The following is a 26,942-nucleotide window of genomic DNA, read 5'->3' as shown; positions in this document are numbered from 1 at the left end:
AGTTTGAAATTTTATGTAAAATATTTAGCTTTGTAGGCGCCATTTATAACTTCTACTTTTTACGTTAGTTTTGGATCTAGATTTGCCTAATCGAAACATTACAGATTGAAGAGCTTAGGGTGGTGTTTACATTGAACGATTTTCAGCTCCATTTCGGATCATTTTGTCTATCTGTATATGCAGGTTTTTTTTCTATTGAGACACAACACTGAATTTAGAGCTTAAGACAATCCTTGGCTCATCAGCTTGATTTTTACGCTGAAAGATCAGCGTAAATTTCCCATGGTTTCTCCATGTCTAGGCGTAGGTTTACTCTGTGGCAACTGAACATGCTGGGTAGAGCCTCAAACATTCCTTGTGCTCTTGACCATCTCGTGCTGCCTGAAGGTAGCGGTAGAACCTCACCACAGCATTGTTGGCTGTCAAAGGCTTCTGAAGCTCGGAGGGGTCCCTGGAAAAACAAAGATTATTGTGAGATCTTCTACCAACTGTTACAGTAATATGGGTGATGGTGATAGTGATTGCCTATGATTCAGAAAGAAACAGTTTAATTGAAAACGAATTGTGTACACATTTGTGCTGCTTAGGTTCACTGGACAATCTAATGGTTACCAGTTTGATCCAGAGAATATTTCAAAGCTTTTGATGGTTTGAAACTGAAAAAGAGGGCTGACAAACGAAACAATGATCTTAGTCAGTAACAGAGCTACATAGACCAACAGGTCATCGCTTGCCCTCCCAATTAAGTAACAATAATTGTTATAATGAAACAATGATATTTCATTGATGAGATCCAGAGTTTTTTTGGTAATGTGAACTTGTAATCTTCATCATGGCTATTAATTGATAGCCCAATGGCAATTACAACCTTGAAATAGCTAACACATTGAGAAACTTACTTGACAAACATATTTAGGCTAACAATTTGTTGAAAAGTGACAGAAACGACACAACAATTAAGTGGCTTTGATTTGGCTAGCTCATGGTCAAATTAAGTTAACTTTTTCCATAGTTTTACAATTTTACATACTAAACCAGAAATATTACAAGAAAACAATATTGTATGTAAAGATTATTGTTATTAATAAAAATATAGTTGTTTGTGTAACTAAGGTGGACAAAGTATCACTTTCCTTCACACGAGAGAGAACGAGCCAAGCCGAGCCGCAAGCGAGTGTGGATAGTTTCTCGAGTGCAACAAAGGCACTTTGCAGTTTGCACTCGTTATATTTCTTACAGTTACTATAAAGCATAGAAATAATTAGTCTTTCAAACAGTAAACAACACGTTTTAGTAAAAAAACGTAGTTTCCGAACGCACTTGTGAATAAAACAAATTATTATATATGGGCATTTTTGAACATTTTTAGTTATACTGTACATTTCATTTTCATCAACACGTTTATTTAGGTTAGATTAAATCTAAGCGTTGAACGAAATAGGAAACGCTGCACCAGCTGATCGTAGTCATATAGTATCTTGTGTTGCCAACCTATTTCCAGGCGTAAACGGATTACGTGCATAATAGAAGCACGCTGTTTTGTGTTGTTTGGTTGGGATACTGGTGTGCGGCAAAAAAATAGTGTGGGGAAAAAAGCGTGCAGCAAAAGTAAAGTAAATGCAGCAATTAGCAATTTCTGTACTATAATCAGTGCAAGGAAGCCCACTTCCCACTATGTCAGAGGTGACTGCTGGAAAAATGTATTATATTACGAGTTTTGAACTTTTAGATGTTGTGAAAAGTATAAACACAGATATTCAGTAACTGCAAGTTACCCTCTAAGAGAAATAATTTCATACAATTTCCCAGTAGTGCCAGTAGTACACATTTATCGTGAGAAAAAAATCTCCGGTATTATTCGCGGAATGTTTGATAACCAGCTGAACCTACTGACCCCTATAGGCCGGCCGGCTTACTTACCATGGAGCCGGTCGTTCCAGGTTTATATCAGCATTGCAACTTGCTTTCTAAACTTGACTCGCGCCATCTACAGTCGAGAGGTCAACGAGCCGACCGGTAAACAACACTTTGCGGAGTCAATTAAATACGACTGACGGTTGGAGACGATCAATAATAGGTCTCTTGTCTTTTCAATAAGAGTAAATGAAGGTAATGTGACAGAAAATAGACATAGTAGGATATGTTTTATCTATGTATGTACTAAACAGAAACTAATAGTTTCACCATAGATTAACAACTCCCTTATAAGTAGATTTCTCGTCCTTATGGATCAGCCTTAGTTCACAGCCGCCTCTAATACACATTATGTATTAGAGGTGGCTGTGGTTAGTTTCGTCCGGTGTACTGTAGGGGTCGTGTTTTGTTTACAATTTGTTTCCTGTTATTTCAGTCCTTTAAAACCTCGTTTAACCAAATATAAAACAAACTAATCATAAGCAATAACTCGTACCCTAGTTATACAACCTTTACTGTTTGTAAAGCACAAATAATGAAATAAAAAAATAGAAACCAAATTTCGTTGACACTAACTATTAGTGTGACCAACATAAACTAGACACCAAACACGAGCTTCAAAATTTACAATGGGGTGAGAAGTCTAATTGTGTTGATAAGTCTGGCATTACTAATACTCTACCAAGCACTTGATATTGTCTTAGACTATTTCCTGAGATTGTCTCACTCATTTACCTGCTGAGCTCTGCCGACACGAGATTGCTGTGCGGGCTAAACCTCGTCGGGTTCTTGTACATGCTGCAGACGACTCTCTCTCTGCAGCCTTCGTCAGCGACCCCGAGACTGCTGAAGACCGCATCTAGCCTCTGCAGCATGGGCGAGTAGAACGGGTCGTACACTGCTGATGCCGCTGACGTCGCAGTTGGTCGTGGCGTCAGCGCCTGCAGACGTGACGTCACCGCCTGGTTGTACTGCTGCGTGTATTGCTGTTGCTGAGTCTTGCTGACGCCACCGGCTAGTGCTGAGGCGTACAGCTGCTTGAGATTAGCAGTCGTCGCGTACTGTGGTGTCGCTGCTGCTACAACCTGGAAAAAATTAAAAGTGATTTTATTGTAAATGTTAAAGTTCTAGAATTTATTCGGGCTCAACCTTTTTGGATAACTGAAAAGTACACCAGACGTTGCAACAACGGGCTGAATTTTTGTAAGCTAAGATTTTGTTAGCTGCTGTCAGCTATTAGACTTCTACAGTGTTCATGTGGCTCCAGAAAACAACATTTGGCAATACAAAAGTCGATTATTCGATGAGTAAACGACATTTCTACGAGGTGGCTAATTGTTAATCAATACAATACCACACTATGTAAACCAATAGGAAATCCAACCTACAAACGACGAGTTAACAATAAATCATACTGTTCTAACCCCTTGAAACAATCATGGGAACTAATAGTCCTGTCACAATGTAGGCCACATTACAACACAAGCCTAGAGGGGTTTATACAATGCACTGTTGTCGAACTCTGCTTTCACCTCATGAAGCTGTCAATCACTCAACAATGTGGTGAACATCTCCAGGCGTTGGCGTCATTGTCCACGACGGATTTAACATGTAAAACATGCTGTCATGGTGTTTATATGCTCAAACCGAACCGAACCTCGATCAATTTTTACGCTTTTTAACACTTTCAGGTTTTTAGTAGTTGATGTGCTTACTTATAAAGTAAAAGTTTGTTTGAATTAAATGGTTTATTGTTATCTATTTCGGCATTATCTTTGCTGCTGTGACAAGGGTTAATTAGTCTTTTAATCTAATCACTTAATCAATACCAAGAGGCAACGATGCGAATGTTAGCATTGTATGCTGTATTTGAACACAAGGTGGAATTGAAATGAAATGGCGTGACTTAAATAGCTTCTTTGATAGCTGACCCGCTGATTATTTGGCAAAAATCGTTTACTAAAAGGCCAACAATAATCAAACTGTAGCTGGGTCCAGTTTTGATCCAAAAAGCTAAATTCGATGGTTTACACACATTTTTATGGTTTCTAAATACACACATATTCATACCACTATATTTTAAGTAAAATAGTTTTTGAGTAAGTCACAAAGATAGCCAACCATTCTACTAATCACATTGACATTTTGTAGCATATTTTGCGAGGTCACCAAATCGTTGCATTATTTTGTTTGTATCTTTGCATTGGAGTTTTCAACATTTTTTATGTGAGGAAACTGTCCAAACCCTGGTCGTGTTACTATCCAACATGGACCTTTTTTAGACATCACCATTGGAATAATTGATGGATAACGCAATGTCAAGGGGATATTGCTGGGCCTATTCAATATTGACAGTTTTCTAAGCTAGATAGGTCATCAGGTGGTTACGGAATACCCCCGGTGTCGGATCTCGGAGCATGTCACATGGAAATCCCGCCGGATTAAGGGCAAGTTCCCGCCAATCGGTCAGCCAGGACGTCACACAGGTCCACGTCCAAGAGGCAGTGGTCACCGAGCGACGCGGAACTCCCAGACTTGCGACTTTCTCCTTGGGCTTCCGGCGACCCAGATAGCTCCGCCATCGCGATCATTCAACTAATGTATTAAATATCCCAAGCGTTGCCAATGTAATAACACTTACCATGGCTCAGTTGATAAAACCCCATCCGTTCTTCGTGACGTTTCAGTCCAGGGAGCTGAAACCCTACTGGACTGAGGCTGTTTTAGGATTGAGTCCTCTTTAGCCATATAGAACCCCGTCTCATTCAACTTCGTCCCTGTTCCATGCCCTAGCACAGATTGAAGAGGATAATACTCTTTAGTCTGCGGTTCTAACTACCGAATACAATTGCGTTTTTCGAGACCAACTGAATGCGTTTTTTTAGCGGCCGAATCTGGCAAGGAAAACTAAGAGTTTAAGACTCACACGACATCAACGATTTATTTAACGAATATTTCAAGTGTTTAGATAGAAATACATCCAAATGCATTTCACATACAATAGGATAAAATCCTACTTAAATCGGCATATATTTCGGACAATATGAAACAAATTACCTTAGACCTTTTTTTAGCTCACCTTCGGTTTCACCTTCACCACCGTATTAATTAACTCAACAAAATTCGAAAACGTGGATTGCAATTGAAATACTGTATTGCTTCTTCATATTTGCTAAATGTAACCAGAAATCTTTCAGTCAGACAAGATACAACTGACGCAGACAACACGACTGTCAAAAAGGCACCCTTTGAGCACCTACGATCATCGATAGCGCTACAGTATAGCATGTAAGACGTGTGGACAGTCTGCGGTCTGCGGAGACAGCATATAATTTGCTATTTGACTGCAGTTAACTGACGTAACATTGAAAAATTCAACATTGAAACCACCCTTGAAACCATGGTGATTTAGAGACTCAAGCAGCGATCATAGAAGGATGCTGAAGTTGATAAGATACCGGCGAAGAGTTTAGGCTCTGGCTGACACCTCTAGGAACACAGTTAGCCACCTGATAAATAAACTCAAAATTATTCCATACTCCAACTCAATGAATAAATCTCTCGACACTACACCAATCACTAACCTAAAAGTGTATCTTGCATAACATAGGTTAAGCTACAAGTGCAGTAAATGGTCCCTATCGCATAGATGAACATAACATATCCCACTTGTATAGCAGTATCTCAAGTTCAGTCCTACCTCAATACCTTGAGTTTTTCCACTACTATCACAGCACAATAAGCTTGTCCCACGCATTACCGTTGCAGTTCCCACAATTCAACAAGGAGGTTCCTCATTCACTTTGCTTCTCTATTCCGCACCTGCTACAAACGAGAGGAATCTAGAGCAGAGAGCTAAAGTCTACGAATCTCTTTAGTTGTTGAAATATGCACAACATAAAAACTAACCTACTCATACAACTGTTCAACTAAATATAGCCTACAACCCCTATGGTTTTGAACTACATTTCTACCGGCGTAAATCTAAACTTTTGGGTTCAGGTTCTTCTGGGTTCACCTTCCATCTTGTGGTACATAATTTTCCAGATCTCAATTAGATTATTTTACTTTCCTCCAATAAGACAAATTACGACTTCCTTCATAACCAGGTCAGTTCCACACTTCATTTGGCAAATCACAAAATTATGTTTGACCTAGGGCAAACAGAGATCCTGAACAGTTTCCGATCAGAAAATAACCTCACAGCAATCTGATCCTAAACAAGACAGCAATGTATCATTATTGAAACATGCGGTTGGAAATTGGAGCTCGTTCGAGTTATTACTTCGAGTTAATCACTGTTCTCCCTTTACCAAGAAAAAACCTGGTGATTGACAAGAGTGCGTCATTTTGACTATTACAGGTCGATACCGATTAAATTTATGTTATTTTCAATCGTAAATTCGAATGTCTTGTAATATACCTGACCATCATGATAAAGATGAAGATTTGATCTTGCAAAGAGAAAATTTTCTTGATTGATATTACCCTAAGGCAATCAAAATATAAAATCCTTTTCTCAGTCTAATTCTCAAGCACGTATCCGCTAGAGCTAGGTTACTAATCGTGACTTATTCTAGCTCTCACATTTATTTCTCTGTCCACAACGGTTTCTCGTTTCTCTGCCAATATAAAGTTGAAGGAGGCCAAGTCAAATATTTGGTGAGTGAGGTAAAAGAAGCCCCCACTTTCCTTTGGTTTCCTGTTTCAAATTTATGGTTCACCGGCTTGTAAAGTAGTTACAATAAAAATTTAAATATTTGAGTTTAAATAACGGTGATAAATCTGTAAAATGGAGTTACCTGTGTAGTTGGTGGTTTGAAATTTCAGCTAAGTGGCTATTTGATTATTATGCCCTAAACTAAATTACGGAGTTTTATTATAAACCGTCTGCAAACAGTTGACGATTTTGCGAAAGTTTTACACAGTTCTCGAGGAGTTCACCATCTACGTATTGTAAAAGAAACAACGATTTGCACATTCTTTGCATTATGCCACTTTATATAACGCGTAAATTCGTATTTGATTTTCAGTTTTATTCTCTTGATTTGGAATACGGGTCCTAAAATAGTATCAGGAATGAATTAAAATAAGAGACAAACAGTACCATAATAGATACCAAGATAGATAGACAGTTTGGGTGAATAATTAAATAGCTGTAAGAACGAGTGTTACTCATGAGTCTGTTCAGGAACTTTAAACCGAATCACGAAGAAGAGTCGATGACAGACTTCTTCTCACATATTCTGTCACCCATTCGTCACAATATTGTTATAGACTACGCAAAGTGGAGAAAATAAAGCTGGGCCTGTATTTGTGATGTAGAAAAACATCAATTGACACCACAGAAAGGAATGTGAGCTAGAAAGCTTTGGCCGGTGGTTCAGTGGCCAACCTAATGGATTATGGCGAGAAACAAGCGTAAATTACTTGGTTACCACTATTCCAGAGTCACGGAAAGAACTAAAAGTGGTTCCGGTTCAACTAGAGTTTCTTTCGGAACTCTTCTAATGACTGGAGACAGGGTGTTTCAATTTCAATCTGCAACAAGACGTTCTTGTCAGGAAGTGTGAGGATGCTTCTATTTAGCAAAACCGGATACCAGGTCACCAAACCCCTCTTGGCAGACTTCCATCGAATAATTTGGCTGAAGTGGAGCAACCAACTCGTTATTGCATGGCAGACGTGGTCGGCTTATGTAGATCAGCTGTGTCTGATCAAGGTCTTCCGTCAATGGAGCTTTGATTATGAAAATAAACCGAAAGTGACGTGTACTCGTTATTAATATGATTATTACGAATAGAGAACGTTTCACAATGTGTCGTTTCTGTCTTGTAATAGAAACAAAGTACGCTAAGATAGTTAAGAAGTTTGATCATTTCATTTTCATGCTTAAAAAGGGGGTTAGTCTGGTTAGTGACGGCGTTTGCAACAGGATGATGATGGAAACGACAAAGGCATTGCAATTAAAGGCATCCTCTGAAAAGGGCCTTTTAATCAGTGAATTTATTAAAATACAAATGCTTGGGGGGGGGGGTCTGTGGTCAAGGTACTTAGCGATGGATAGCAGTGTAAAATACGATGATTGTATTGTTCAGTTATCAAATTACGGCATTGCTTCACGTTGATAGATATCTCCAAAGCAGAGGCAGTTATCATTGTCTATGTGTTTTCACGTGAGGTGAACATCTAGTTCTTAGTGGGCTGACTAATTACAAACTAGTTAAAGGTTGTTTGTGACTTTAAACCTTAAAATTCCGATCCTGAACAGTTAGACCAGTCGTCCCCCAAAAAGTAGACGCAAGCCTTCTATAGCCAAAGCCATCTGAATCGGTTAGAGAATACATTAATTTAGCATTTAGCCTAGCCAAATGCAGATAATGCTGCCAAAGGCATGAATTCCTTTTGGCTAACACTGTACACTAAAACGGGTTGTCTGTTTGGATTAAATCCTTTCCTAATCAAGATACTCATAAAAACTGGAGCAAACAGTCCCATTCTCAAACAAGTCACAGCGACAATTGAGACAGTGTGAAAGCAATGAGCGATACCGAAAGATCACCGATGATTTGCAAGTCATCTCATCAGCTGTCATGTTATGTTCTCATCTTCGCTCGTTATGTCGTGACTTGGCGGAACAAGATGACCAAGTGAGCAATATTAGAGGCTGAAGCCAAGCTTGTAACGAATCAATCAAATCAGCTGAGTAGCTTCTGTAGCCAATGTGGAATCATGGAATCATCTGTGCAAATAACCTAACAACATCGTTAGGTAATACCATTGACTTAATAGTCAAAGGGGGGAGGGTGCGAATTTGACAACTTTTAGCCTAGCTCCAAACAAGTAATTATTGGCAATATTTTTTAAGCAGACAAAATGCTGAACAGACATTAGTATAATGTACTTTTCTTCAACTAATTTCAATCTTTTCTAACTTAGTGTTGAGGTTAGGCGACTAAACTCGCATAGCCGTCAGAGTTTGTAAGCCTTTTTGATTGTCTCTCTGACACTCCCCCACTAATTAACTAACTTAAAGGTTTTCTAGTACATGCTGAAGTTTTGATAGACCTTTTCTGAGACTTCCATAAAATTAGGAATGTTGTGTTTAAGGTCAGCAGTAGATTAAAAGACACATCGTTCTCTTCTGCAACTGCGTCTCGTTGCGAATCTCCATTAAAGCAGCTATGTAATAAATTGTCCAAGACTTTAATTGTCAGTATACCAGCTTAAGGCTGAAGTGGCTGATGAGTCCTAGAAGCTTTACTGAGTCTTAAAATAGACCAGCTTCGGCTAATCATTCACTAAGACCTCTCGATCACGATAAGTCACAGCTATACTTACTATAATTTTTTTATAGTCCCAGGATTGTGTTTTATGACAAATAACGGTTAAAACATCTCGTCGGACGATTCTCGTTTGAAACTTGCAACATATTTTATTGGAAATTATTTATAACCCCACCATCGTCAAGGTAACTAAAGGACCCACTTATTAAAGTGTCGTCTGAATAAATCAAACACACAACACAAAAAACTATTAATAATATGCCTATCAATTACACGCGTGAACAATGAACATTGCCATGGACAGGACTGGAGGCAGTTTTAGTGTTTTATGAGAAATTAGTTATTCTGTATATACTTATTTTGACGAAACCTCAAAAAGTGGATCCTTTTGCTAGCCTGACGATCGCGGAGTTATAAAAAACCGCCACATATGTAGAAAGTTTCAAACGGTACTACAGTACATTAAGGATTGTCTGGCGGGGTATGTTTAGCCATTATTCGTTACACTTATTTTAAAAGATCACAAGGTACTAACCTGTTGAGGTCGTGTAGGGTAGTTGTACCTCGGAGGGTCGGTCGCCGCTGGGAGGTTGTTGTCCCAGGCGGACGGGTACTCGCCCAGGCCCCAGGCCGCAAGGTCCGCTAGACTGCCTGGGGCCTCGGTACGACTGTGATACACACCGGGTCCCGTGGCGTCGTAGCTGGCGGGGTATGGTGCGGGCAGCTCCCCGGGGGCGGTGTGTACCGGGGTGTAGACTGGCACTGGGATGTGATGGTGGTGGTGGGCGATCTACAACAGTTGGAGGAGTTAGTGACGTGGAAAGAGACAAGTTTTATTGTTGAACAGTTGTTCAACTCATGGTTATCTTACGCTAAAGCCTAAAGTTATCCTTTAGATTTTCCAAACCAGATAGTACTCAAATCAAAGATTTCCTCTGGTTTAAATTTAGATCCACTTCAAGTTGTCTACTTCGACCTTGACACCGACAAAAAAAGGACATAACTTGACAGTGACCCATCAAGTTCTATCCTCAGATTTTTGAGGGAGACAACTTAACCTAGACATAAAAGGAAATGATCTGCGATGGTATTCCGTTTACAACAGACTTCACAGGAAACTGCTGTTTCAGTAGCCAAAGCTTCCACGGACTGTTCTGCATTAAAACACTATTTTGCTTTTCGCAAACCAACGTTTTATTAATTTCAAATTGAAGAGAACCCTATCTTCAGTAGATACATTTGGATGAGATTGTCTACTCCGGTATGTTTAATCAATGATTATAATCAATCGACACACTTCCATATCTTCTTATCAAGCTCTATTCTTATATTTTAACCAATTCCAGATGCGAATCTGCATAAATGATGACAACTTTCAACCTGTGAAACGTTTTACACTCGTCATTTGCCCATTAACCCCGATATAAGCTCCCTTATCACTACATCAGCTGCAGCAACTCTAGACACTCTAATAGTACCATTAGTTCCGGCAGAACAAAACAATCATTACAGACGGTTTGAACTGAGATTAGGTTCCGAGTTCATGCGCAGGTCGCACTTGTTATGTGGATATCCAACCTCGTTCTCCGTTAGATCATTAGTTGTAATTGTTTCTAACTATGTACAGGGTGTTTCGAATTATATTTCTGGGAATTTACTCGTTTTGCTTTTGTAAAAGAAACAAAAGCTATATAGATAATGCATAAATTTAGAGTAAGTGAATGAAATTTAAAAATTTTATTTACAAAACAAAATCATTCAAAGTTAGGAAAACCGTAAGTTTACTATGTTGCACAAATTTAATTTTTGACACTGTGTCAGTCTTGGTTTGCCTTAGTTCTTCATTTTCATTGCTTTAGTTGGCCAAAGTTTGCATGAAATTCTTTGGTATACTGAAATAGTGAATTTATTACAATCTTCTAAAATATAGCATACAAAATATAGCATTTACAGGAAACAACAAAGAAATTTGACTTATAGTGCGTTCAAACAGCCGTGGCACCTGAGGGATTAGGAGACTCCAAGGGTTTCCATGGGGTCTCCTAATCCGTCAGGTGCCACGGCTGTTTGAACGCACTAAAATGAGAAATGTTTACAGATCAATATTTAATTAATTGTGTTAAGATTAATCACTGTTAACAAGCTCCTCTAAAAAAACATTAAAATAACTCCAAGCTCCTCCCGGTGTAATAATTTATTAGTTCTTCATAACCAAATAATATATAGAGCACCTCGTAGTTCTGTTTGTTGGCACCATTAATCTTTATTTATGCCATTAATTACATAAAGAGGTACGCGATTAGTTCAATTTCACTTCATCTAACCGCGTAGTTGGCTCATCTTTCTTAGAACAGCCTCCACTATCAACTAAATGTAACGCCATTGAGATTTCTTAAATTTGTGGCTCTCAAAGAATCGTCTAAATTCTAATGTCTCTATGTACGTGTGTACTTGACATCTTTATAATCGAAAAATGAGTGTCACACCTGTTGAAACGATAATTCCAAAGACAATAATCAACATTTAGGAAGAACTTGCGTATCGTGCGCGTTTTTTGCTAGTAATATAAACAGAGCTTGAATAAGTGTGCTAACGCGGGAGCCAGTGAATCTTTTAGCATAGAGTTTATTTGCTACAATGTACAACATACCTGGTGATGATGATGGTGATATTTTGCGTGCTTGTGGTGGTAGTACGAGCAGAGCTTAAACAGATGAGCCAGCGCGGGAAACAGGAACAGCAGAACCTTCAGGAGGATCTTTTTGGCGGTTCCAACTCCCAGAAGAACGGGTAGGAAGAACATGAGCTTCAACTTGAGCAACTTCAGAATCAACATGGCCGCTAACATCGACGACATCAGCTTCTTCCTGAACAGCTTCTCTGCAACCGAAAAGGTAATTTAGTATTGGTTGGGAAAAAGTGTAACTTAAATTGAATGAATAATTATTCACACTGAAACTAATAAATACTCCTACACGAAGGATTCAAGAATCAAAAGACAATCGTATATAATTTAATTATTCACACCAAACAATCAAATACTCTTTCACATCACAAACAGTCAAGTAATGTGAAAAACGTACTTAAACAGAAAACAAAAACATACAATTTGCGTGAGGTATGATATAAAAGAAATGTGAATTATTAATGCTCAGTAGATTTCTAAAACGTGTGAAAGATAACGCTAACATGGCAAAATATTATGGTAATGTAGACAGTAATTTCTTATTTATTGCAAGAATTATTCAACTTTTCAGATAAAACTAATGACAAATTTTGATGTTGGTCTCTATATAGAGTAAAACTTACAATCGTACAAGAGGATTTGGACTTGTAACGCTGCTACTAAAGATTGTGATTTTGGGAAAATGTTGTAAGGTGCCGAATATTACGAGAATTCTATTTAGGTTAATTTTACAAATTGAATATTTTACATCAACTATTCCCTGGCCATTTTATTTAAGAGTACAGTGCACATTTTCGAAATACTCAAATTTTACACACTAGGCTATAAAGTTAAGTGAAATACAAACTAAGCTATGATCAATCTATTAATCCCAAAATTTTATTAGAATCACATTCTTTCGTTTTTTTATATCCCATGGACAAAAGTTTCCTGGGAATTTGTAGAGTGAGTAGAGTAGTGTGGCTTAGCATTCTCAACTTAGTGCAGCAATACGACATGCAAAATCAGTCGACCAATCAAATCGATCCATTGTCTGGGAAAGCTATTTTGGCACCGGCGAGAGCTTCCTGAGGAAAGTTTTCAGTTGGAGAAATTGTATTGAAGACACCTCTTACTTTGATAAACTTGACTAGCAAAAATAAACTAGGACACAACTACGGAATATTTATGAGCGAAAACATTTCAAAGAATACCATAAAGTCCTAACAAGTTTTGTTTTGAGAAAACGGTAGCGATTGTAAATGTAGACAACACAATTCATAATGGATTAACTGTGGTTTTTAATTTTCTCATAAGGGATTTTACAATTAATTTCTTGTACAATAGTTGATATGTTGAAGACAAATTTAAAACTTGGTTCATAACATTATTTGGATCTCTGTCTGCTATAATTTGATTCAACCGAAGGACTGCAAAAATAATCTGCTGTCCAGATGGCGTGGGTTTAACCCCGTTTTTATTGGCGTGCGTTTGTTTTGATTTTATGCAAGTTAAACCATTTGTATGAGTTATGAAGATATTTTCTCAGAAAAATTCGACTTTATTGATTTAAATTGTGCTATTAGACAATTGTATGGACTGCCCAATTGCAGGTATGTGTTGAATTCTAAAAGGTTTGGAGAGCACAAGAGTAGATCCAACAAACCGTGCAAGAAAGGGCATTTGGATTTAACAGTATGTTAAAACCCTCATGGAAATAATATGTGAGTCCATTATGTGAAAGCTCAACGTTAAATTGAGTCAATCCAAGCTCTAGTTACAACACTCGTATTGCTTTTGGATGTGTAGGCTTCTTTTTATTCCCTAAGAATTGTTACATTTTGACTACCAGAAGAATGTTAGCGGTGTTAGAGTTTTCAAAATATACTAGGCTAATCTGTTTGAGCAAGGATTTCTTGGTTAAGTAAATAAATATTTTCACTTTAACAGGTCTACAGTGAAGTACAGTATGTATAGTTTTGAAAACTCCTTCAATTTTATTACTCATTTATACACGTAAATGAATGGCACTTTTCGCAGGTTCTTTCGCAGTTTATAAATCCTTACTTAAAGTCATTAACCAAGGCCAACATCTGCAAACTCTTTTGGTATCATGAACAATCATAAATCACACATTTGTAAACTTCAACAGGTAAAACCTCTTTTGTTAGTTCGCACTGTAATTGCATACCAAACACTATGGCCACTAACTGACCTGATGATTGCCACCACCACAGGCAGAAAATTCCCAAATAGAACGGCCCTACCCTGAGGCGTGGGTGATGTAGCACAACTTTCTCACTTACGGTCCTGACACCCGAGGCGGGGTTTTTCACTTTCAAACTGTGACCATTCCCTCTCAAGCGTGCTGACCCTGACGTTTTGCTTCCTTGCTCCAGTTTAATAGACGGAAACAGGTGTTTAACCGCATTTGCTGCATTCCTTCAAGACAGACTGCAGCCATGGTTAGACATTAATTGCAAGTCAGCGTGAAATGATGATTAAAATGAGTTATTCATTTGTAGAACTTTCTTTAGCTAATGTCTGTGGATGATGAATAATACCACAGACAAGTGAATCAGTCTGTGATAATGCTAGAAGAAGTAATTATTGATGCAAATGAATGCACCATTGCTAGACGCATTCATGTTTATTGGCTACGTTATTTATCTCATTACAGATGAGTTATGGTGAAAAACGTTTAAACGGTGTGTATTTATAAGGGGTCTCTATAAATCACTCAATTTCACAATTTCAAATGTCATCATTACAACCCTTCTTCGCAGCTTGGACTAAAACTAAAACTGTATATCAAACACTGAGATTACAGTAAAACTTCAATGAGCTCTCTTGTACAGAATATGCAGTAAGACTTATTTGAGAGAAATATGCAGTTATTGCAGCCCTAATCAATGTTTGTGTCAAAGATTAGTTGCAATGCTTAGACAAAACATGTGTGTTAAAAGATATTCTTCAAATCCTCAAAAAACGCCATCACACAACTAAAGTCCTTCACGTAGGATACTGGACGTGCTGAAGGGGCAATCAACTCATGACCTTCAACTTGATTGCTCAAGGTCAAACTCTCGCCTTCCCTGTTTTGGTAGTTAGAGATTTCGGTTATTACCTCACACTAGATGGCCGGTTTTGCAACAAAGGGTTCTTAAAGTAATGACCCCTTGATTTCTCCTTGTACGTTTTGTGTTCAGTATGTACTTCCTCTATAGCTCCCCAGCTTTCTTCTTCCTCTGAACAGCCCGAGGTTGAGTCACTGCGGTACGACCCAGTCATTCCTGCACGTGCTTCGACCCACAAACGGCTGGTACAATGTTTGCCATGAAGCTGTCGTGTTCCTCTCCTCCCGGCGTTACGCGTTCTCAGCGATTACGATTACAGTACTTGATGCAAGCGCGGTAATTGATTATGTTGAGGGCAATCAATTCGAAACTGTCTAGCCTAGGAAGGAACTGTTAAGTTAGGTAGTTCCAGCCTTTAAGTAAAATCGTGAACCTATCGCAGGTCGTTCCTTAGCAATTGGTTTGTACTACGGTATTTTTCATTAATTACGGAAGACAGTTCAATCTCCACAATTTGGACAAATATATAATATAATTATAAAAATATCTCAAATATTTTGAAACGCGAAATAGGCCTACTTTAAACGCGTCCAATAATGAACCACACACTGGCAAGCTCAATGTTTAGTTACATTACGGTACTCATCACACACTCATGACTTTCTTCCCCGTGTTTGTAGAGAGTTGGCCGAGAATCACCCGCTAATAGCCTTACGTTGAACCGCTATGTTCGGAGGTACTCTAAGCTTTTGATACATCGGTTTCACATTAACATTGAACAAGGAAAACTGAACTTCTGTATATCTTATGTTATCTATTCCATAATTAATCTAGGATAAACCTCAGACTAAACCTTTTTACTCCTTTTCCTCATTCGCTTCGGAAGCAGGTAGGAGGAATGTGGATTTGGAATAAATGTAAGAATAGAATTCTGTATTAACTACTTTCCCATCATGTGATAATGTAGTGACTATGTATTGGATATAGCTAAAGAAGAGACCACATTATGTTGGTGATAAACAAAACTAAATTCACTGTAAAATGATGACATTTTGTATTTTTTTGGCGGTAGTCGATTATAGTATGACTACGATTCTTTATATAAATATCATCGTTGTATAATTTAATTTTTTTCCTAGGACGCAAGGCACCAGCTTTGAATTTTTTCACATTACTTCAGGCTTGACCTAGTGGTTGTGGTATTATCACTTAGGTCAAATCCATTGGTGATCTGATGAGATTTGAACCCTAAATCTCGCTGTTGCATATTAAAATATATAGAAATTGCATGGTTTTGCAATAATGAAATGAGTACAAGAATTTTAAATGAAACATTGAGATAAAAGTTGGTGGATGTTCCTGAACTTATACATTCCAAAACGTTGCTGTAGGAAACTAATAATTTATTCTCCACGTACTCATCTTCAGCTCAGTACATTATAAAATAATGTACTGATATTACAAGATGTCCTGTCACTTCATTTAAAGGTCGGTGAAATATATGGGTGCGTCTCAATTTAAAGGGTAAAAACGAGGAAGAAAGTAAGTGAATAATCTGAGCATCAGCATTCCACGGTCTGCTGCCAGCATTATAATGGTGGAACAAATGCGGAAAATCTCGTTTCACTTTAGTTTCGTACGTCACTGGACCGACGGACTCTACAATGCATAAACTCATAAATAGACCCCAAACAATCTGTATTATTAAAATTAATAGAAGGTGCTTTGGTTAAAGATGTTTGCAATGGTTCATCTCATAGTTGCAATAGAATTCCTAAACAAAGTACATGAAACTATATACATCATCACAGAATAATCTGAACTCTGTAAGCACATTGCCTTTGCTAGAAGGTTTGGAGGCAACAAATAACACTATCTAGGCCAATACTAGGATATAAAGTCAATGATGACAGTGCCTATCCCATATCGTTGGCCTATCCATTCTGCTTTCAGAATTATTGAAAGACTAAATTATTGAAGTTTCTTTTTGTTCTGATGCCGCAAACTACAAGGGTAGACCCAAAAGGGAGGCTCATTATAAACTATTGAGAGTCGTAGAAGGTAAGTATAAAGCATTCAGCTTCCGATGGTAATTTTAAAATACCATGAACGATAAAGAGAACCCTTTCGAAGGACGAATACTCTTAAAAGACTTATCATAACAATCAAGAAATCCCTTTTCGAATGGATCAGTATTCTTGAAAGATTAAGAATGAAGAAAATATCATCTCTTTTAGCTATCTGAAATGTTTAATCTTAATCTTATGTATCCTTTCTAATGTAGCATATGAGCAATAGAACCCCTAAATAAACACAAAACTCATCCTTCATTCCCTGGCGGGTCATAACCTAGAACTTCCAATCGTGACAATGGTATTCAACCGACTAATCTAGACTGAAATTTCGCTGAACAATTCATCAACTGTGCGCGAGATAAGGTCAACACTACCTTAATGGTGTGCATGTAGAGAGATTCAGTTTTTGATACACTATAATGAAGTTATAATTGTGATTGTAGTGTTGCTAGGGCAACCGCGACCGCAGATGACACATCGTGACACCTCGGGCGTGTTCATGCATGTTGTAGCATATTGTGACGTGTCGTGGCGTGTCGAGGGCGGCAGCATGTTCAGGCTGCATGACGGACGCGTGAATCACTCGCCTACTTTTGCCTCGCATAAGAACATAAGTATTCTTTCAAGCAAACAATAGAACCACAAGAGAGTGAGGTGTTCCATAAAAGGATAACAGCTTGGGATTCCATGTTTAGCCATTGGACATTTTCTAACATCGACATAGCCTAGTTACGTTTGAGCACACAAGTGTTTGAGTGTGCTAAAGGATTAATTACATTTCGATATAGCTTGGGTCTAATTGGTTTGGAAAAGCTCATCCTTTAAATTTCCAATGGGGCCAGCAGAAGCACTAGTAAACTTATTTTAAATTTATAGTAAGTACTTACCCAAGTAGCTGATGTGCATACAACGAATTTCAACATCATGTCGGCAAAGTGGTTTCTTTTACTGTATTTTTATAACGTCGGTAAACTGGTTCGACAAGCAGTTGCCATGTCAGTCAAATTATGTTCCATGTCAACGATAAGAAAAATGGATTGTATTGTGTGCAGAAAAATGCATTACGCCATTATTAAGGTTCTTGCCGAATTTAACGTTGTTTAAAGAGATTTTATTGCTATTAAGGATCTTTCATCCCTTTAATAAATCCCAACAATGTGGTGAGAGTTTAATACTGATTTTTAGATTAGGAATTCTTTACTAAGTTATCTTAGAATGTAATATCAGCTCCATATTTAATGTAAGTCGGACAGCGATTGCAGCCGTTACCGTACGAACTCAAACGCAGTCACTCATGAAATCTGACATGGATCATAAAATTACCACCTATGGATCGATGACGGTCCCGGCTATCAATCTGACAGCGGCTCATAAATGTAGCTTACCCTTTGTTAGGACACCATATAAAAGAATAGCATGTACATTATTGAAGGATTATAAAAATGATCATACATACATTTTACGAATCCAAACTGATTCTTACAGCGTTTAGGCACCGGATTTATTGGTACAGTACAAAAGAGCAAAAAAGACAACTACAGCAAACGCCCGAAGAAACTTCCATTCTACATACGTTGTGAGTCAAAGGAGCTCATATTGGGACTCAACAGTAGAGTGGGTGCCGCGATACGTGATCTGGTTCAGCTGACGGCAAGTAGTGTGTGTGAACCGTTACGCAAAGAACGCACATGATACTGTCACGCGTTACACGTCACGCTAGTTCCGCGCTCATCTTGTGTGACACGAGCTGTGACTTTGTCACGGACGATGTCACAATTGGGAGCGACTTCGGGAGTGTTGTGATTGGCGATCTTAATTCATTTCTTACTCAGTGATTTGAAATTCCACGACAATGGGTAGCTTCAATTCACCTCGCGATGGATGATAGAGGTTAGGATAAGAATTATAAGGAGGGAACACGAAGAAGTAATACATAGAGTTGGGAATAACAGAATGGTATTTTGTGAGAGAGTCAAGTACGTGGTAGCGAGTGAAATACGAACCGTTTGACTTTCCAGGATTGCTACGATTATAGAATAAAGAGAGACGTTTGTTTCTGTATTTTGTTTGACGAATCGTACAACTATCCATCATCTTCCAACCAATATTTCTCTTCCCTTTTCTTGCATTTTTTACTATTGCTTCTATTCTTGTCCTACATTCTTTAGTTTTCACTACCGGTAATTTTTGCTGCCGTAACTGTGGAGGGTTGGCACTTGAGAGCACTACGATGGTTAGCTGATGATTCGAAACTGGAGTCATCATTGATCATTGAACTTTCAATAACTGGTCCTGACTAAAGAAACCACTAATCTTACAACAACAATGATACAAATGTAATTTTATTCCGTTCTAGTGTTCATTACAGCGACCATTAAAAAAATTAATTTTTGGTTGGATAAGAACTACTAAGAACTCGGCGCATCTGGCACCCAACGCTAAATGCCGTGTAAAACCTACAAGGGTCTTAGACGAGATTCTTGATGGCCTCCCGCAGGCTAGTCAGCTGACAGTATTGCTGACGCCGACAGACGACATGGTCACTTATCCCAGCAGCACGTCGTGCGACACACCGACACACTTCGTCCAGCTGGAACTGAACTGGCAATCTTTGGCGGCAATTACTCCCGCCAATCCTGCCACGCCTGCTTGCCTTCTGTTCCACCAATTGATCCATTCATCGAATTAGTACCAATCAAGTAATTCTAGAAAATATCAAGACAAACAAAGATATATGGACCATTTGATGTTGCACCGATATTGCTAAAATCAATCTGAAATGTCCATGTAAATTGATATCAAAGGCAGACTCTTCTCAGTTTCTCATGATGATTTCCATGAACCAGCGCATTCCAGATAGATTTAAGACACAATTTATTATCAAGTCCTTCGTATCGTTCGTATCTTCCAGCTTAAATCAACGAAGACTGGATACCAAATCAATTGCCTATTGCTTCAGTTTGAGTTAAGGCACAAGTGGTTTTTAATGAAAAAAATTGAATGGACCAACTTTTTCTCAGGACTCGTGGTGTGTTCTAAACATATTATAATTGCAGAACCATAAGAGAAATCCCAAGGAGTTTTCGAAATGATGTCACACGGATAGTAATTAATTGAAAATACACTTGGCCAAAGGGAAACTTTATGGAAAAAGCTGTGAAGAGCCCACAAAAATGCAGTTCAAATTTCTCCTTGATGGGCAAATTACCTCCACCTCTTTGATGACGTTTGGACGTCTTATTATGGAGCATGCTTTCTTCATGCTATCAGATATTAAAATCAATGGAAGTAGAAGATAGCTAAAAACCCGGCTGAAGAGGACATGATCCTAGAACAGCCTCAGTCTAGTGGGGTTTCGTTTCCTGGACTTAAACATCAAGAAAAACAACAATGATTGAACCAATTACAATACACCAAGAGCTGTTGACCATGTTTTTAACGACTTTTAAATACTGAGAGTATAAGCTCACAGTGATATGGAAGACAACTATGTCACTACCAATGATCACAAGCATTGTATCAATCAATTTGTATGGTATTATTTGTCTCATATCCTTTATGAGGAGTGAAGTTGTATACACCTTAGAAGGGGGCCTCAAAAAGATTAGAATATACTCCTAGGAACAATTAATTGCCCAAGTCTTTTGAGACTCAAGTGACCAGCAAATATGAAAAGTGAAGCGAAGAATCGCAGATGTGTCACGTATTCAGCACGGCGGGGAGAGAGTAAGGTCAAAGGGCAGCGACAAGTAGGACCAACATTAGCAACGCAGTACCGGCTCATTGGGACCGTACAAGGCTTTATATGTAATTGAGGCGACTTCCGGGATGACACAGGGATGACTGGCTAAATACTCGTGATATTCAAGGCCGTGAGAATGTATAATAGATCTTAGCCTATGTATGTTTCAACAGTTGGGTCAGAATCTATTAGCTGTCGATAAAAACTCAATACAAATTAAGTTGGACCAGGTTATGATAGTCATTTCGTTAGGTTATATAATTTTTTGAAAAGCTAATATGAAGTTTTTTTTTTTTTTTTTTTTGGAAACAATGATAGAAAGTGAAAAAGCTATCCTAGCAAACAAGCTCAACTTGCATATAGAGTGCCGGATGCTTGCAAAATTTTGCATTGAAATACTTATTATTCGTGTTTTCAAACAATTTAACAGTAATATTTAGATAAACTTGAGTCGAAATTATGAAAATTTGTCCGTATAAAGACAAGTTAGGTCGGGTTGCGAAAGTTATTTCATTTTATCCTTCCCATAGCAGATTCCAGATTCTCGATCTTCTGTCTTTTGTCGTTGAACATTTATGATGGCCCTGGTCCAGGCTAAAGAAAAATGGACTTAAGTCTCGTACCAGTCATCTCATTGGATTTTATCCGTGTTATGAAATGAACCAACTGGAGCTCGTTTTATGAATTTAAAAAAGTAATTCCACATATTACGTAAAATATAATCATCTTTGGCTAGTGTCACTGTTTATTTGTGTATCACATCAAAAAAACTTTATTTATTCTTCATCTAGACTAATTGAATGAAGTTCTATCATGTCATCGGACTCATTGATTCACCTACTTTCTCAAACTTAACATCTGTATCTCCCGAAAGGTTTGAATAATCTTTGTTGTTTTTATTTATTCTGTTAATGGTTTGTACACTCGATGATGTCATCCGTCTGACACGGAACCAGCTGCTCAACAATGAGCTTGACAGTTAAGTGTGTCAAGATCAGACAAGTGAAGAGAGTAAGAAGATGGTGACAGTCTGGTTATTATAATAGATGAATGTTGATTCTCAAATGCGAAAGCCAGTTATCTTGTGTGCTAATCGTCTTGTTTCAGGCTTCTAGGGTAATGAATAGTTAATTTAATCGACTTATTGTAATTTTAGAAGTGTAATGTAATGATGAGTTGGGGATTTTCGAGAAGAAGTGTGAATGAATTTGTTTTTCCTTTTATGAGGGGTGGTCCTCCAATACAGTTCTATTCTCCTGAGATACCTAATTGTATGTGTTATACACAGGTGTATATTTGTATATAAATCCAGATTGAGGAGGCTTAACCTCCCGACAATAGGATAGCGATTTTGTTCCATAGCTAAGATAATATGCTAAAACCGTTATTGTATTGATTGTTGGAATTTGAAACCGAACTACATGTAATACGGGCCTGATTTGAGAGAAACTGGTAATGCCCTTTTGAAACTAGCTACCTAAATAACTGGCTAGAAGATTGTTATTATAATTTGAGTACAGTTTGGACAGTAAATTGCGATCTTATTTGTGTTTATTTGTGCTTATCTGCGTCATTTAAACTTGTTGTGGTATTTGTAGGAGAGTAGGTTCAAACTCGTGTCGTCTTACTAAATAACGTCGACCTTATGTACGATAGCATCAATCATTGATAGTCTAATGACAATTATGGCACTTCCAGGATCAACCTCTCTTGGAAATTAGCCAAAAATCTTCAGACACATCTTTCAAACATTCACTTCACAAAAATTTGTGGGATCATAAGTTTCTTGCGTCGTTTGAAACATGTATCAATTGCCTACTTCACCTTTGATTGTAGACACTATACGTGTTCTTTATCCCTCTCCATTTAAAATATTAATTACATTTATTATATAACAATTGTATAGATAACTGAATTACATAAATCTTCTGCTAGATGTTTTAGTAGATTATAGTGTTAGCGCAATACCCCAAGTTTAATTTAGATTACTGATTTTGTGGGATACCCTATTTCGGATAAAGCTAGAATAATTTATCACCCAACCCAAATATCACTTGTGATACTACTGCTTCCAACCACAGCACAGAATAAATATGTCTCTTTATTCTACACTACTAACCGAAAACGGTGGTTGGTTTGCCTGCAGCTTCAATTTGCTGTTGAATTTTCACAGCAATTTGAACTCTGGTAAGTTTGCAATCTTGGTTTATGTTTATATATAATCTTCAGCTGCGAGCTGACCGCTAACCATTAGTTAGCGGACTGGTTGTCCTCTTTAGCGGACGTTCTGAACGACCCGGATCACACCCAGCGCCGTTTCACACTTAACGATTTTGTGATAAATGAGTCATCAATTAAATTAAACTACTAACGTGAACATTTTCTCTGAACGAACAGTAAAATTTAAAAACCCCCGCCGCAGCAAACCTGCAGAATAAGCAAATTTCCATTTGCATGAGTGGATTTACACTAAAATATATCCTTAAAAATGTTACAAAGTTATTCCCTATTTAAATAGCATTAGTTTAACAAGTACTTGGGTTTGCTGTAACAGGGAGGGCTTAAAAGTGTTTTTTTTTTATGTTAATACAGTACGTAGTTTAGTATGAAATAAATGCATTTTCCAAATTTGATCAAAATATGTGCATAAACAAGCAAACTACAAAAGGGATTATAAATTTAATATTTTTTGAATTTTCTCCGTAACCATTAGGCTCTAATGATGCTTAAATATACTATATAATTTGGCTTTCACGCTCTATAAAATGGTTTTGAAAGAAATTGCAAAACTTTATATTTTAGGGCCAAAAATAGGAAAAACCAATAATGGGAAAAAGGATAGTGAGATAGCGCTGAATCCAAGGGCATCAATTAGTGGAATAATCAATTGAACTGAAATGGAATGAATAGAAAAAAAGTCTAATCCTACTAAGAGTTTATTTTATATTCTAATAGTCTTGGCCTTTGTTTCACTTTTCTAATATTTTGGGTTTGGTATAAAATTCACTACTTCCTTAACTTTCACATTATTTAATGTATGTTTTTGGTAAACTTTAGCTTTAGTGTCCGGATGTATTCCACTTGGACATCATCTATTTATAATTGGACATCATTATTAGACACATGTATTTTGATTTGGATGGAATTCGATTTTTTACCATTAGTTTTATATAGACATAATTTCACTTATTTGCTCTTAGACGCTATTACTAAAACCCTGAAGATGGTAGAATGGAGTATATTACAATTTGTTGAAGGAAGTCTTTTTCATTTTTCCATGTTGTTCAAATTGGGTGGTTTGCCAAACAAGTTCAAATCTGTTATGTATAAACAAACAGTTAACCTCTAAAATACTTAGTGATCTGTGAATTAGAATTAGTGGCCGGATTATGGATGAATCTTGAAAATGGTATAAATACCAAGTCATGGTGATAATCGTACACACAGCAAAAATACACACACAATAACACAGCAGTGGCAATAGATTCAGTACAAAAGTGATCAGTGGTGACTATACTTGGACAAATGCTGACGTTTGTCACCAAAGAAGAAGAAATATTCAGCAGAAGGTGACAAAAGTAAACAGATATCCATGTACAGCCAAGGGATGATCCCACAATTGTGCCAAATGTAGTTGCCAAAACCATATTAAAAATTCGTTTTTGAAACATTTCCCCTACTGAAGTTCAAAAAAGGTTATACAGCAGTGGAATATAGTTTAAATATTACGAAAGCCGTTTATTAAGTTTTAAATGTTTGTGTTTAATACTGTTGTTACTACAACAACTTTTCTTAATTTCTTATACAGGTACTATATCGTTTTTAAACGTGCAAATTAAACTGTCTCAACACTGTTTTCTGAAGTAATTGCTTCATACGTTGTGTAAAAAAGTTTAGGTAACGTCGAATATGTTTTCCATTAACGAACCTCCAGCAATCCAACATAAAGGTTACCGAATACAATAATCTACTGTGGCCCAAAGTTCAGCTATAATTTTGATATCACTTTGAAGGATTTGAAACAATCTTAATAATGTAACACAGGTTGAGTTACATCACATATTCTAAATATGTTCAAGGAATACAGATTGCACGTGTTCTGAGTGATCATTCGCGTATAAGTGACAAAATGTCAAAGCTTGCTTGGTTTCAATTTAAGTGAAATTGCAGATAACTATGTAGATCAATTCATTGTCGATAATATCAACGGTTCTATTACAATGCAAATAGTCATTTCAACAGCAGTTGACACTTCATGCTACGGGTTCATTAGTGTATGTTATTTACTTTTAAAAATAAGAATCAGTCATTATTCTTGGCCATTTTGTATAGTTGAATTTAATACCATGAATCAAGTTATGGAGTCAACTTGGTTTATCAATTACCTACGACTCCCAAACAGTAAATATTTATAACTATAACTATAAATACTAGCATTGTCTCATAATGATAATTATATAAACAAAGTAATTACAAATATTATGTTTTACTTCCAAGCAAAGCGGATTACCCCCCAAATTATCTCCCAACTTTTACCTCTTGCGTATGAAAAGTGAAGAGTTATAGAAAGTGGCAGATGATCATGCAGCGGAAAAATCTTGTTATACCAATTATCCGACGCATCTGTACCACGGTGGTGATCTTCAAGCTCTAGCTGATAAAGAGGTCTACTTACTGATGTGCTTGAAGAAGAGACGCCCCTCTTGAGGTTGGTCAGGGAGCACGTTCAGCTTGACGATCGCTCCTCCATCGTCGTCAAATCCTCTGGGGGAGATTCGCACCTTGCCTCCTCCAAACATGAAGGATGGGATAGCTAAGTCTACATCGTGGGTCATCAAGTACTTGAGACCTCGATCGTACATCACATCAGTTAAGTCTCGAATGTTCTTTGACTCGGGTAAAGTAGAGTTTTGTGAGGAGTTTTGCGAATCCACAACTGATGGAATCGATGTTTCTTCAGTTGAAGATTCTTTTAAGGATTTACCTTTTCTAAAATTATCCTCCTTTTTCTCTACCTCTTCCACTTTCTCGATAAACTCTGAGAACCCATCCTCGTTGTACTCCAACTTCCGTTCTGCCCGTTCGTTGAAGTCTCCCGGATGATCTTTCTTCACTCTCGCACAAATGTTCGTATAGTTGTTCTCGTTCTGTGTGAAAGACACCGCGTCCGTCACAAAGTCTGACTCCAAAGCACTGTCCAAATACGACGTAAGACTCTCCTGGACGCACCCGTAACTAGACCGTTTACCGCACTGTTGGTACAGGGTGCTCCACAAGTCGTTCTCGCCGAAAGCACTCTGGTCGAAGACATCGGTAGTCTCGTCTATGTCTAATTTGGCGCGAACAAAAACACTTGAACAAAGAAGGCAGACGATAGCGAATGTACAAGTCGCGGAAGACATTTTAGTATTTACAAAAGTTGGACGCCGGAGTTCACCTCATGATCGTGCGGCCGGGCAGGAGATCGCGTCTCGTCTGTCAGAGGCTCAGAGCGCAGGCGTAGTGTTGGCGCTAGTTTGAGGTTAGGTTTGCAGTCATCCCCCCTCCCCACCCGCGACTCTCTCCCGCGGCGTCACTTGGCATGCGAAAGGCGGTCAGCAGAGCCAAGGTTACTAGAGACCTTGAACTTGTCGCCCACCTGATCTGCCGCTGGTCACACCCAGGGTCAGGAGGTGTTATCGCCATTGCTCCATTAATTTACAGGTTCGATCTTTTGCAGTAGATAGTTTTAATTAGGCCTACTACACACTAACTAGGTGGCGTTCGCAGAGGCATCCACAAAATTGAGCGGAGTCATCGAGGGTTCATGTTATATTGTTTTTGTCATATTGCAGTAAAAACAGTCGTCTATGCGTTGCAGGTCTAAAGTAGCATTTTTACTCTCTAGGGAGTAAAAATAGTTTTTAGCCTATATGGAGTAAACATCAGCTGTTGTCAACTCAGTTGTAAATTTGAATTGTAAACGATTGCATGTATCTAAAATATGTATCGATTCGTGCTTCGTAATCATTTTAACCTAAAAAGTCTACAGTCTCTTCCCATAGCATTTTAGTATTGCAGATACATTCATCCATTCCCACACTCAACACTGCTCACCTTTACTACTTCCTTCACCACCCACTACGTCGTAGACCTGTTCCCTCTCTTCCCATAGCATTTTAGGATTGCAGATACATTAATGTA

The 26,942-nt window shown here is 37.9% G+C and overlaps 1 protein-coding gene across 1 annotated transcript; it reads right to left on the bottom strand.

Moving 5' to 3' along the window:
- On the bottom strand, positions 1-26,220 carry LOC129002747 (uncharacterized). The gene is made up of 5 exons (XM_054430780.1): positions 25,435-26,220; positions 11,851-12,080; positions 9,736-9,990; positions 2,650-2,999; positions 1-451 (listed from the first exon to the last, which is right to left on the bottom strand). Exons 1-5 carry the CDS (start codon positions 26,159-26,161, stop codon positions 310-312), a joined length of 1,704 nt encoding a protein of 567 aa, XP_054286755.1. The 5' UTR covers positions 26,162-26,220; the 3' UTR covers positions 1-309.
- Positions 26,221-26,942: the final 722 nt, after the last annotated feature.

This window comes from Macrosteles quadrilineatus, unplaced genomic scaffold (assembly GCF_028750875.1).
Source record: "Macrosteles quadrilineatus isolate MER2022 unplaced genomic scaffold, UCM_ALF_1.0 Scaffold_1__1_contigs__length_201487025, whole genome shotgun sequence".
Lineage (NCBI taxonomy): Eukaryota > Metazoa > Arthropoda > Insecta > Hemiptera > Cicadellidae > Macrosteles > Macrosteles quadrilineatus.
The sequence above is the reverse complement of the archived record's forward strand: the minus strand, read 5'-3'. Positions and strand labels throughout refer to the sequence as shown.